Below are 13330 nucleotides of genomic sequence, written 5' to 3' on the forward strand. Positions count from 1 at the left end.
ACTGTTGCAGTTATGGACATCTGATTAAGTAGTAATATCACATAAATCAAAAGATCAGATTCATATTAATTCCAAAAGATGACACATGCAATTCAACAGTGGCCCCTCTTTGGTTAAAATGAAGAATGAATAAGCTGGCTCTTTGGAGAATCCTAAGCACCCTATTCAACTTCAACCCTAGAAAGGAGATATCTGATAACTCCATAATGATGAATATTGTCTAATTTATGAGTCATTATTTTTCAAATTTAGGGAGTCAATTAACATACTAGATCATATTTTGATCACACCGTGATGGTCATTCATCCAAATAATTCCAGCTAAAATACCACCTTGCAATCGTTAAACACGCACTTCCTCCTGCCAATTATAAAAAGGACCCTCCTCTCTCTAGAAGGAGACCTCATTCATTTGAATAGAAGCATACTTGTAGACACCACATAGCTGCAGTTTACCAGATTTTTCTAGCCTGTCTGAAATACAGCCTATTTGCAATGTCCTGCTAATAGGATTATATTTTATGCTGTTTTTCCATAAGGAACCAGAGCCAAAAGGGTTTGAGGTCATCTTTAAATCTCCCACATTCTGCAATGGAAAAGGATAGCAGACCATCGTGGGACAATCCTACGCAGTTTGTCCTGGCTTGCGTGTCTTTCGCCGTGGGACTGGGGAATGTTTGGCGTTTCCCATACCTCTGTCAAATGCATGGAGGGGGTAAGAAATCAATTTTTTCCTTGCAGCACAGATGTGTTTTTCTGTTCAGGTTTTCTTAACAAATTTTGAGCATGATGATGGTAAGACCAAATAAATATACAGTAGTGAAGCATTATGCATAGATCATGGAACAGTAAAAGGGGGCAGGTTATTAAATGTATGGCAAAATATTATGTAAATCACTTTTAATGAGATTAAAGAACTATGTTGTTTCATCAATAACATCCTGAGAATACTTGGATGTGACTTATTGTGCGTTTCTGTTTAATGCATGTTGTTGTGAAGAATATATCCGAGGTTAATGTACTGACACAATTTTCTGTTAAATCTATTGCTTATCCAAATCCACTCCTAAAACCTTCCTCAAACCAAACATTCATTGCTGTTAAATTAGCAGTAGGTATATTGCACATTTGCAGAGTGTTTCTTGTGGTTACAATTACATTGCAATTACAAATAATGTAATGTATTTATATTTACATGATTCACTCTAACAAGTTTACCCCATAATATCCTAAAACACAACTCAAAGTACTCTGCATTGTGTAACATAATGTGATGAGTAAAATACGTATGGATCAAAGTGATTGAAAACAATAATAATTCCAAGCGTGAGTGAGGGTATTGATAGACATGAATGACTGAATGATTTGTGTAATAACTCATACATGTATTATTATATGGCAATTACAATATGTAATTTGTTTAGTTTGCTCCTATTCAGCACATTCTAACACATTTTCAAAGATTACAGATCGAATTGCAGTCATTCACCAAAGGTGGAAAGTTTAGTCCCAAGAGAGACAGAAGGGGAAGACATTCTTGATTAACTTGTCAACTGCCCAATTGAACATTTAGACGAGGTTATTCAGACAAGAAAGGTGTTCAAGTGAGCATTAAACTACATTACAAGAACAGTAAGGGACCACAGGCTCTGAAACCAAAAAAAAACAACAAAAGTTTAAACTTGGGTGGAGTCGACTTGGTAGTGAGGAAATGGTATACTCTCCTGATGTCGTAGAGGAAGAATCTGCATGCCTGGCTCAGGGAAAGTTATTTGCAGTTAATCATTTGCCTCAAAAGAATGTTAACGCTGTATAATTCTGAATAACTGGGAGGATTTGGTCTTTTACCACAGTGGGAAAGCGTTTCTGAACACCCTGAGCTATTTAAACGAACCCTTACGAAATTTAATCAGGCATTTCTGTGATCTCAATTTAACATAAATTCATAAAGATCAGAATGTAAAAACAAAGCTAAATGCCCATGCAACACTTACTTTATGACTATTATGGGCATGGCTTCCCGTGGGTAGTCTGAGGAACAGCCCCTGAGGTCAGGCCCTCGGTTCTTGGAAAGTTACATGATCTTGCTCCACGCGTCACTCAAACTGTATAAGCGCCAGTGCACTTGTCATCGGGTCCCAGAGTGCAGTAATTGCTTGTCAGGCTCTTCAAACTTCTCAGGGAAATAGAAGGTGATGGAACACTAAGACCCCTGTGGTGCGGCCTTATTTGCGGAGCTGTGGGAGGGAAATATAATTGCAGATCTTAGTTTGTTTCCTTTTTTTCCATTGAGTTTAAAGTTCCTTCCGATCCTCAACGGACGTGCCACTCCCTTTCTTGTCTGCACTTGTTAATGTTGCACACTGCACCCTGTCAATACGCTCTGTCAGTATAGCATAAACAGAAGCCATATTTTAGGATGATGATGAACACTTCACAGGGTTATGTTAAACCATCATGATATGTAAAGTCATAAAGGTAAGAATGAAAGGAGACTTTTTCAGAGTTATTTTCATCATCGTGTTGTTCCTTGCATAATAACTGCAAGCTTGTCAGTAGAAGTAAAATGCCATTGGCCTATTTGCCATGTGTACTGGAAATGATGTTCATGGCTGTACACTGGTTACTTTGTGAGTTGTAGCTTTTCTGACCTGCTCTGTATGTTCTAATGACCTTGATATGCACTTCTTTGTACATCGCTTTGGATAAAAGCGCCTACTAAATAAAATGTAATGCCATGTAAGGTAAAATAGCAGAAGGTGATTGGCAGGAAGAGAACCTCTGGTCACCTGAGCTGTGTTCCTTCAGGTGGCTTCCTGATTCCCTATCTTATCATGCTGGTGGTGGAGGGCGTGCCCCTCTTCTACATGGAGCTGGCGATTGGACAGAAGATGCGACAGGGCAGCATCGGGGCATGGAGTGCCATCAGCCCTTATTTGGGGGGAGTGGGTGAGTGCGGATCTACATATCTGCATGCACAGGTGGACAGACACACACAAGCACATGATGCGGATGCAGAAATGCATGCAGATTCAGAAGCAAGAGAGAGATGCCTAACCACAAACACATACAAGATTGATAGAAGGAGAGAGTGGGAGGGGTAGAGGGATACATGTGTTCAGACAGAGACAGAGACAGGATACATGTATGCATGCACACACCGCCTGGGGAAGGCTGGACCAGGAGACCAGAAACACCACTGACCAATGGCATTGTTCCAGCTTTGACATTTTTACAACCGGCTAATAAATTGACTTTATGAAGCCATTAACTGTAAAGCTTTTTCAGCACACACATTGCATGTTAAAAAGAGCCCGACTTTTGTCCTTACTTCCTCCATTCTGTCCATGACTGAATAAAACATGTTCCAAGAAAGCACACTGTCACAGAGCTTCTCCTTACAATATAGCTTTCCCACCGAGGTTGCCAAGTTGTAGGGTAATAAAGCAGGGACTGAAATTAGCATTCACTACACATGTCTAAACTTACAACTTCTTTTGCAATGTTATGCAATGCACAGTGCTTTCCATTTCACAATGCCTGGCCAAGAAAGGCCAACTGTTTTCCCTTTAAACAACATTATTCATTATTAATGTTAAGTTCATATTAAGACTTTCATTGCATATGTTTTTACAGCAAGGGTGAGCGATGTTGTCTTTGTCTTTTATGTATATTTTCTGATTATTAAAGGTCAAATCAGCATTCCATATGTCAGTTTGTGCTTTATTGTTGACAGCTCCCAGGCAATTCATAATTCACATTTGTTTACTAAAAATGAAGGCTGACAGTAGCTACTGTAGTTCTGCACTGGGGAGGTATAGTAAGTGGTATACTAAAGGAAATGCATTTTGCCTCTCACCCTCAGGCATTGCGAGTGTTGTGACGTCAGTATACCTTTGCATATACTACAATGTAATCATCGGCTGGGCCTTTTGGTACCTGTTCCACTCCTTCCAGGTGGGCTGAACTCCCTGTTAGGCACACAACACATCAAAAACAATTACACATCTTCATTAGTATATTCCCTTATATGGTTTAGCATGAAGTATTAAAGATGGCCAGGATATTCACATCCAGTTTAGTAAGGAGAAAAGAATAAAGCCTACACACTGATATGCTCCTTACACACCTTTATTTACCTCTAATAGACATGTGTAAGGAGCATATCAGTGTTTTGTCTTTATTATTTGTGCAGGTGAGGAAACTCCAGGGAGCTTATGCTAGAACCTCACCTAAAAAAGTATATATACATTATTTTAATTGAATGATACAAAGTGGATACATTACATTAGACGACTAAATTTAAATTATATATAAAATGTAATAAGTGTGCGGACTTCCTTCTTTTCATTTAGCAAGAAGTATACCATTACTTACAACCAGGAACTGAATGTGCTCTATCCATCGCCACACACCTTTGATGCCTATAAAGTTTTCATTCTTTTTTTCTTTCTTCTTCTTCTTGGGTTGTTTTTGAGAAGAGGAAGAAGTTTGTTAAGAAACACCATTTTCCAAGGTTATTTACAGTATAAATAACTAAGTTTACAGATTGGTGTTACTGGATTTTACTGGTATGTAGAGCTGACTTAGGAAAATGGAATAAAGTATGTGCCTCCAACACCAAGTTTTGTAAGCACTGTGCTGAACTTTTGGGAAAGGGAGTCACAGCAAAGTATTTGTGAGCCACAACTCTCATTGTTAGAAATGTTAGACCATTTCTAATGATGGCAGAATGAACCACAATTTCCATGTGGCTCGTGTTAGCCTAATAAAATGTCCGTAGGAAAATAAAATTGGTTGGAATCAGCGAGTACACTGATAACCCAACACACAACAGCCCCAGCCATTTTAAGGTCCACAAAGCCTGACTGTCCTCCCTATCCCCTCAGACTGTGCTGCCCTGGGCAGAGTGCCCTGTCAATGACAACCTGACGGGAAGGCTGGAGGAGTGTGAACTGGGCACACCCACGCAGTACTTCTGGTACAGGGAGACGCTGAACATCACCTCCTCCATTGAGGAGTATGGAGGCATCCACTCAGGCCAGGCTCTCTGCCTCATGCTGGCCTGGCTGGTGATCTACCTCTGCATCATCACAGGGGTCCAGTCCACAGGGAAGGTACTTCACATAACATAGCATAATCCAAAAATGGGCCCTTTCAGCCCAGCAATGCTTTCCTTTTCCTACTGTACCACTAAAGTACTTCCTCTCCAGAGAGCAGTCCTGCACCATACACATGCATGTTTCAGTATGCTGAATAGGGGATGCATCTTCATGATATTCTAATGGCTTGTGAATTCAGTGGGGGCAGAACATTTTTGCTTCATTAAACATTCTAACAGTGATTTAGCTGATTACTCATTGATTTGATACTCAGCTTATAGCCAAATTTCCTTTCTCTGAATTGTGGCTTCCATCATTTACACACATGTATAGGTGTACACCTGTGCTTCTATGTGCCTGCAAATAGTACATGTTAACAACGATCAGTTGATCTATACATATTAAGTGCTCATGAAAACCCATGCATGTTCTAAATGGCGTTTTTGCATCTAGAGCTTTAAAATGCTAACATTAATTTTGATATCACTGATATTTCACTGATGTTATGTGCCATTTGAATGCATAAGAATGCATTGTTGCCCATAAACAATATAATTTCCTTAAGCTGAGATACATATACACTCAGTGGCCACTTTATTAGGTAGACCTGTACACCAGCTCTTTAACGCAAATATCAGAATGAGGAATAAATATGATGTAATTCGACCATGACTTTGACCAAGATTGTTGGTGCCAGAAGGGGTTGTTTGAGTATCTCAGAAGCAGGTAATTTCCTGTGATTTTCACACACATGAGTCTGTGGAATTTACAGAGAAATTACAGAATGGTGCAGTTCTGTGGACAAAGGTGCCTCGTTGAGGTGAGAGGAGAATGGCCAGACAGGTTCAAGCTGACAGGAAGTAGACAGTAAATTAAATAACCATGTGTTAATAGTGGTATGCCGAAGAGCTCTGAACACACAACATGAACCTTGAAGTAGATGGGCTACAGCAGCAGATAAAAAATATGTCTAATAAATACCTAATAAAGTGGTCACTACTTTACTCTATTATAAGACACGTTGTGAAAATGACATGGATTAAAAAAAATATTTGCCACATATTATCTGAAGAAATAGAAACATGCACCACGTTGAAGTGTTATGAATCATTTTAAAACCTCTTTATTGTTGAGATGTACTAGTGTGGTGTCAGATGGTCACTAAGTAGCTTGTGTTAACGGTTACCTGGCCCTGTTTTACAGGTGGTGTATTTCACTGCAACATTCCCATATGTGGTTTTGACCATTTACCTGATCAGAGGTATTACACTGAATGGAGCAGTTAATGGCCTCGCATACATGTTCACACCAAAGGTAAAGAGATGCTCTTTCCTCAAGTGTTATTCTTTAATTAGTCTAAAATTTGAAATTTGGGAAATCACTATTGTGATGTATGGTTACCTTTTTATTTGTGTGAATGTGTGTTAGTTTATACATGTAAATTTTTTGTCTACGCCTATGCCTGTGTGCATGTTCCTGTGTATTCTTCTCAATGGGTGTTTTTAAACATGTCTACTTGTATGTCCGTGTTTGATCATGCTTGCGAACCTGTTGTTTGTAGTTGTAAGCCTGCACTCATATTGTACGTGCCTACGTATACATGTTTTTCCTTTTGTTTTCTGTGCGCTTGTGCATGTGTATTGTATTTGCATGCCTTTGCATGGTTTTGCGAATGCGTGTGCACGTGTGCGCGTGTGTGTGGGTGCTGTCTCACAGTTGGAGGAGCTGGTTAATCCCATGGCATGGATCAACGCCGCCACACAGATCTTCTACTCGCTGGGCCTGGGGTTCGGCTCCCTTGTGGCCTTCGCCAGCTACAACCGCCATCACAACAACTTCGAGCAGCAAACCATCATCGTGTCGCTGATCAACAGCGGCACGTCCATCTTCGCCAGCATCGTCACCTTCTCCGTCTACGGCTTCAAGGCCACTTTCAACTACGAGACCTGCCTGGAAAGGTCATTATGGCTGTCACCATGATCTGTCGGTACTAACCCAGATAGCAAGTGACTCCGGACCGCATCAGTGCCGGTACCAGCTGATTTCAGGCCAGAATCGGGGCAGATCGTCCTGGAGTGGCTTACTGTCTGGGAAGGATCAAAGAGAGGGCGATAACGTGAATAAAGTCAGGTTGAAGAAGAATCAGTAACGTGTATCAGCATTCCAGTTCGCACCTCTGTTGTACTGTTTCTTAGACCGCAACCATAATTCTCATGTCAGTGCCTCCCTTTGGGAAAGTAACTCATACTTAAACAGTTTGACTGGGTCCATTACTGTGCTGATGGCCTTTGGTCCTGGCAGGGTGAGAATGCTTCTCGTAAACTCCTTGGACGTGGCAGAGGACTCCATCACCACAGACAACATGACGCATTGGTTGGCAGAGCTGAACAGCACACATCCGGACCAGTGTTCTGCTTTGGCCTCTAAGCTGGAGAGCTGCAGCCTGCAATCTGAACTAGATACGGTATCGTCCCACACAACGACTCATTCGTCCTGTTCCATTGTCAGTAGCAAAGGCTTTCTCACTATATGACTTCACCAATTGACTGTAGGATTATAAAATATTTTCATTCGTCTTGTAAGACTGTCGTATGATGTGTTCAGTTGCTAATGTGGATTGTATGCAGAAGCTATGGAGATGTTGCCCAGACATTCATTGCTGTGTCATTATAACAGGAAGTCATTTTGGCATAAAACTGTACTAGAGGGATTATCATTCACTGGTATATTCACATCAGAAGAAAAAGTGGACTATTTTTATTGTAAGTGAAATGATAAAAGGGAGACTGTTTGGGTCATTTCCTGTTTCAGGCTGCGGAAGGCACAGGCCTGGCGTTCATCGTGTTCAGCGAGGCCATTAAGAACATGCCCCTGTCCCAGCTGTGGTCCGTGCTCTACTTCTTCATGCTGCTGACGCTGGGGGTGGGTAGCATGCTGGGAAACATCACAGGCATCACCACCCCACTGCACGACACCAAGCTCCTGTCCAGATACCTCAGCAAGGCGACCATCAACGGTGAGCTCACACAACAGTCCAAGCCTTGAGCCCAAACAAACTCTTTGTGCTCTCGTGATATTACAGGCACATTTCCCATCATTCCAGGAAACAAGAGTGTTGTGTATGTTACTGAGACCTGGCCAGGTAGGTGCAGAAAGTTAGTCCATAGATGTGGGGGTTGCTGTTTCTGTTGTCCTTGCTCTTGCTTGTGGTCTTATGGTCTGTGGTCTTAAGATTGTGGTCTTGTGTCCCTGTGTGTGGGTGTCTCCTGGCTGGTTCGGCAGGTTTGGTTTGTGTCCTCGGTCTGATCCTCGGCCTGGGATTCACCACCCGCTCCGGGAACTACTGGTTCGGCATCTTCAATGACTACTCCTGCACCTTCTCATTGCTCCTCATCGTGCTCATTGAGATCATCAGTGTCTGTTACATCTACGGCCTGAAAAGGTGTCTCGATGTCTTTTCCACTTCTTGAGCCTTTATTTTCTTCTTAGCATGATAACATGCATGTTACAATGACCGCTGGAATGTGGTTAGGAAAGTTTTAATATGCATGAAAATGTAACTTTGCCACTCACACATTGTAGTACAGGATTTTTTTAAATAAGTGGCTATGCGACTTTTTCTTGGTCTTTTACCATTGAGCAATACCAGGTATCCTTCCCTCCCGTCTGTTATAGGTTTGAAAAAGACATTGAGGACATGATTGGTCACCGGCCCAATTGGTACTGGAAGATCATGTGGGTAGCCATTAGCCCAATCATCATAATTGGGCTGTTCGTGTTCTATGTCTCCAACTACATAATGGGCGGAACATACACTTACCACGCCTGGGACAAAGACCTGGTAAGATTCTGTTCCACCATTCTTGTGTAATGGCTTCTGGAACACGTACCTTTTTTGACAAGTAGGACTTTGTCTCATACTTTTGTAACTTGTGAGAGCAAAGTGAAAATGCTTATTGTGTACTGATTGTGGCTGCCAAATACAGTATTCACAGCATCACAAAACTAACCAGCTCTTTTCTCATTTCACTTGAAAAACAGGGCAGGTCAGTACCCAAGGAGTACCCAATGAGCGCTCAGGTGGTCATCATCCTCCTGCTACTGTCCTCTGTCTGTTGCATGCCGCTGACAGCCCTCTACACCTACTGCAAGAAGGAGCCCAAAGAAGGTGTCGTCAGTTGCCCTTTGACCTCTGAAGAAATTTCCTGAAAGAAGGGGTGATAGCCAAGAGACTCATTTCTGCAGTGAGACCTCTAACCAGTAGCATTCACCCATCAGGACAAATTTAAGAGGTTCATATCATCATCATTCTGTCATTTTTGGAAAAACCAGGCAATTGTTTGGGTTTATTTTTCTCTCAAGTAAGATTCTCCAGAAATCCAAGCAGGTCTTTCAGAATGTTTTATTATGAAAGTTGTATTCATTCATGAAATGCATTAACTTAATTCTTCAGTAACTTTCTTAGTTTGGGTCATTTTTCTCCAGTGTTTATTCTGGTTCAATAGATGTACAACTATTGGTTCTTAAGTTTTGCAATTAATGTTTATTCATACACATACAGGTTTTTACCATGGACCAAAGCGATTTAAAACATTATTTCACCAGCATTTTTTCCACACATGAGTAATTGATATCACATTGAATGTGGTTCAGAGGCATGGACATGCAGGAAAATGCAAACCAGAAAACAAGGTTAGCTTCCCATATTTGTTCTGATCTGCAAAATTCATCACACTGGAGGTAAATTGATTAAATCTTGATTAAAACAAAAGGTATAAAACTTAAATCGTAATTCAAACATTGCTGCCGATAGCATGTTTAGATTTGTCTGTTCAATTAGAGGGTTCCCCAAAAATCAACACTGGAATAGACATGCTCCTCATTGAACACCAAAATAAAGGTTTTTCTTTTAATCAATCATTATGTTAGATTCTGGTGTAAATTGGTGGCCCAAAATAAATCTTCAGTGTTCTCTTGTATTAAACGTACAATCGGTAAGATTTTGGTGTTAAAACATTGTTACAAGTCTATTGTAAATCCCTTCCGATCATTGAAATACTCACGGACATGTTGACTCGCCCTCTGCCTGTGCTTATAGCTTAAATTAGGGTTTCAATATATAAAGTTGACGGCCCAATACTCTGTACCAAAACATTGTATAAATGTATAATAATTCAAGCTCATTGGTTGAAAATTGCTTCCAATTGCCACAGCCAAACATCAGCGCATTTACAGAAAAGGGGGAAAGATAAAGTGTTGTGGTTTCAATGGGTTTGCTGCTGCTATTCCTCTTGACCGTTAGAAGTCTGAAAATACCTATTCCTTCAAGTACTTAGCACAAACGTCCTGGTCTGGAAAACGTTACTGGCCTTCACAATGGTGTCAAAGCAGTTGACAGTCCATTTCAGAAAATATGAACCTCAACCAAGTTGCATTGATGGGATGGGAGTTTCAAAAGATGAATAAAGATTGTCCATGCTGGGACACAAAGAAATTGGACAGTTGGAATTGAAGCACGATCTTAACATGACCAGGAATAAATACCTCAACTTGGGAATGGAGTGTTATATAGTGAACTTCACCACCCCTCTCTTCAAGCTTTATGAATTACAGCTTTTGATTAAATGGTATATTCATGTTTGTGCCACTGCATATGATAAAAATGGTTCTGCCTTGTGGTTGCGTCTGGTCTTTTCTTCGCATAAATGCAGAATACCAATCGAAGCAGAATCTGACCGGCACTCGTTCTTATGTTACGTGACCATTCCCCCCCGCCCCTCTTCATTTGCCAACTGCCCAACAACCTGAAGATGCATTTCAACATAGTAGAGAAAGAACTGGAATGAAGTGACCCATCAGAATATATTAACTACACAAACAATGAAGTATTTTGTCAGGAAAGCTTTATGTAGAAAATGGGGGGGAGAAAAACAACACTTGCCAGAATTTCCAAGCAATACAAAATCTGTACAAAACAGCAGGAAGTTGATGTGCAATGGAGGGGAAGTTATCTTCTTGGGCCCCCTCTTCCTCGTCCTCTTCCACGCCCTCTGCCCCTGCCCCTCCCACGACCTCTCCCTGCCACTGAAAGGGCAACAGAGAAAGACCAACAGTCATTTTCACATCAATTTACAATTATAATCACAAAGGCAGTCACAACTGTGGTTGCAATAAAGTATTTGTTTATGTGAGAAGCACCTCAAGATCAGGGTCAGGCACAGCAAGTCTACACTCACTGAGCACTTCATTACGTAGGCCTGTACACCAGCTTGTTAATGCAAATACTTAAATCAGCCAATCATGTGGCAGCAACTAAATGCATAAAAGCATGCAGACATGGTCAAGAGGTTCAGGCGTTTTCCAGACCAAATATGACCCAAGTGACATTTGACAGAGGAATAATAGTTGGTGCCATGCAGGGTGGTTTGAATATCTCAGAAACTGCTGCTCTCCTGGGATTTTGACAGTCTACAGTAGCAGAAGATCAAAGTCTAAAAAACAATACCTGATGAAGTGCCCACTTCAGTGTATTTGAAGTGTAGTTTTTCCATCTACACTCAAAGTATTCATAATATCACTTCCAGTTGAAAAACGTAGAGTGCATTTAGGCTCCTGTGACTGACGAATCAACCTAGTTTGCTGGCAACTCTTGCAAGTTTGTCCATTAGCATTCTCTACAGAGCCCTTACCCGCTTCTCTCTTCTTAGACTTGACTTTGGGCTCAATGTCCACCAGCAGCGTGTCTAGGGGCAGGCTGTCGGGAAGGATGAAGTAGCGAATGTTGTTGCCACGGATACTGAGGGACTCCAGCTGTGTCGGCTCTCTGTTCTTCAGGGTCATTTTCACAGCTTTAAGGTGTGTGTTCATGCAGACATCCACACCTGCAGGACACGACCAAACCATTTCACAGAGTCAGCATAAGGATTTTAAGTCAATCGATTCTTTCTGCAGAATGCACTCTTCACACTTGGACAGGCCAAAACGATTACTGCGGTGATAATCACACAGAACTCACAAATGTCTCATGTTACAGTGCACATTTATAATAAACGTTTCACAGCTTTAAGTAAAACTAGAATTTTAAAATCAAGTGTAAATGATAAAGGGTAATACAATCTGGAATGGCTTACCTGTGATGGTGCCGTGAACCTGTGTGCCATTCTTCAGTTCAATCGTAACCGTCTCATGGCTCAGTTTCATCAAAAATCTGAGGGATCATATGAAATGCACTGATGAAAATAGAACACTGATCGAACTGACAAACCTACAATTGACCTTGCATACTGGAAAATGCTAATGTAATTCAGAGCAGTTTCCCAAACCCAGTACTGGTGACACATTGTGTATAAGTGTTTTTGGTTTAATTCTATGCAATTCCGTTGCCTGGTCTCTTGACTCTTAATTTCCCACAAGTAACTAAGCTTCTGCGGCCAGGTGTAGACACTTTAGCAAGACAGTAATTAATTACAGTCTGTCGTTTCGATTATTAGAATGCCGTAGGAACATCCCATTTTGCCCAACGTCACAAACCAGGAAGACAGAAGTATTGTAGGTTTAGGAAAGGCACAGCAAGAATGGGCCGATTTTAATAAAATTGGTACTAAATGTGACCGGTTTGGGACAAACACTAATAAGCCAATTTAGCAATTCTTATTTCTATAACGTTAATTTGGCTACATGCATACGAACAATGGTGTTCAATAACTGCACTTTCAAACAGCTAACGTTATCTAGCGTTAGGTAACTAGTTGATTTACTTGCTTAGCTGATAAGACATTTATATGGACTATAATAAAGCCGTTTTAATGTGCGGCATTGGACACCTTAGTTCCAAAATGCATTCATTCATTCAATTTACTTCCCGCCTCCGGCACTACCAACAGCACAAAACACTGCAACCAGCAATGCCTAATCTAAAGCAATCCTTTATCATCTACACATTTCTAATTCTCCGGTTAATGCATAGCAATGAAGCATATGCTCTAAACATATCTTACCGTACGAGTTTCATGTTTGCAATAAGCAGCAACGCGAAATCCTCAACTAAAGTTCGAAATGTTAGCTACTTGGCTGACGCTTCCGCTTCGAAGACCGACATTAAATTGGTGTATTTCACCCGGAAACGAAAAATACAGCTGGAGTTGGTTTCAAAGCCTTTTTACAAAACAGCGCCATCTCAGGTTGGATCTTCGCTTGGAGGACATGGGGGAAAAACACAATATACAGAAC

At 41.0% G+C, this 13330-nt stretch overlaps 2 protein-coding genes across 2 annotated transcripts; one reads left to right on the top strand and one right to left on the bottom strand.

Moving 5' to 3' along the window:
- Nucleotides 1-544: 544 nt before the first annotated feature.
- Nucleotides 545-10775, top strand: LOC133136657 (sodium- and chloride-dependent transporter XTRP3-like). Its single transcript, XM_061254299.1, has 11 exons — nt 545-714; nt 2808-2948; nt 3865-3956; nt 4889-5116; nt 6305-6415; nt 6818-7059; nt 7403-7565; nt 7913-8117; nt 8384-8543; nt 8777-8942; nt 9143-10775. The coding sequence occupies exons 1-11, from the start codon at nt 591-593 to the stop codon at nt 9308-9310; spliced, it is 1800 nt and encodes a 599-aa protein (XP_061110283.1). The 5' UTR covers nt 545-590; the 3' UTR covers nt 9311-10775.
- A 212-nt stretch (nt 10776-10987) lies between these two features.
- On the bottom strand, nt 10988-13228 carry LOC133137825 (small nuclear ribonucleoprotein Sm D1-like). The gene is made up of 4 exons (XM_061256194.1): nt 13099-13228; nt 12232-12308; nt 11791-11982; nt 10988-11185 (listed from the first exon to the last, which is right to left on the bottom strand). Exons 1-4 carry the CDS (start codon nt 13110-13112, stop codon nt 11109-11111), a joined length of 360 nt encoding a protein of 119 aa, XP_061112178.1. The 5' UTR covers nt 13113-13228; the 3' UTR covers nt 10988-11108.
- Between the last annotated feature and the right edge of the window lie 102 nt (nt 13229-13330).

This window comes from Conger conger, chromosome 9, assembly GCF_963514075.1.
Source record: "Conger conger chromosome 9, fConCon1.1, whole genome shotgun sequence".
Classification (NCBI taxonomy): Eukaryota; Metazoa; Chordata; class Actinopteri; order Anguilliformes; family Congridae; genus Conger; species Conger conger.

What these genes read in the sequence shown, in the direction of transcription:
- LOC133136657 (XM_061254299.1), top strand. Translation starts at nt 591, where the DNA reads ATGGAAAAGGATAGCAGACCATCGTGGGACAATCCTACGCAGTTTGTC. An exon ending in GGGTCCAGTCCACAGGGAAG is followed by an intron (nt 5,117 to 6,304) that starts GTACTTCACATA and finishes CCTGTTTTACAG; the next exon opens with GTGGTGTATTTCACTGCAAC. An exon ending in TACGAGACCTGCCTGGAAAG is followed by an intron (nt 7,060 to 7,402) that starts GTCATTATGGCT and finishes TGGTCCTGGCAG; the next exon opens with GGTGAGAATGCTTCTCGTAA.
- LOC133137825 (XM_061256194.1), bottom strand. An exon ending in GGTTCACGGCACCATCACAG is followed by an intron (nt 11,983 to 12,231) that starts GTAAGCCATTCC and finishes CGTGTCCTGCAG; the next exon opens with GTGTGGATGTCTGCATGAAC. An exon ending in GTCTAAGAAGAGAGAAGCGG is followed by an intron (nt 11,186 to 11,790) that starts GTAAGGGCTCTG and finishes TTGCCCTTTCAG; the next exon opens with TGGCAGGGAGAGGTCGTGGG.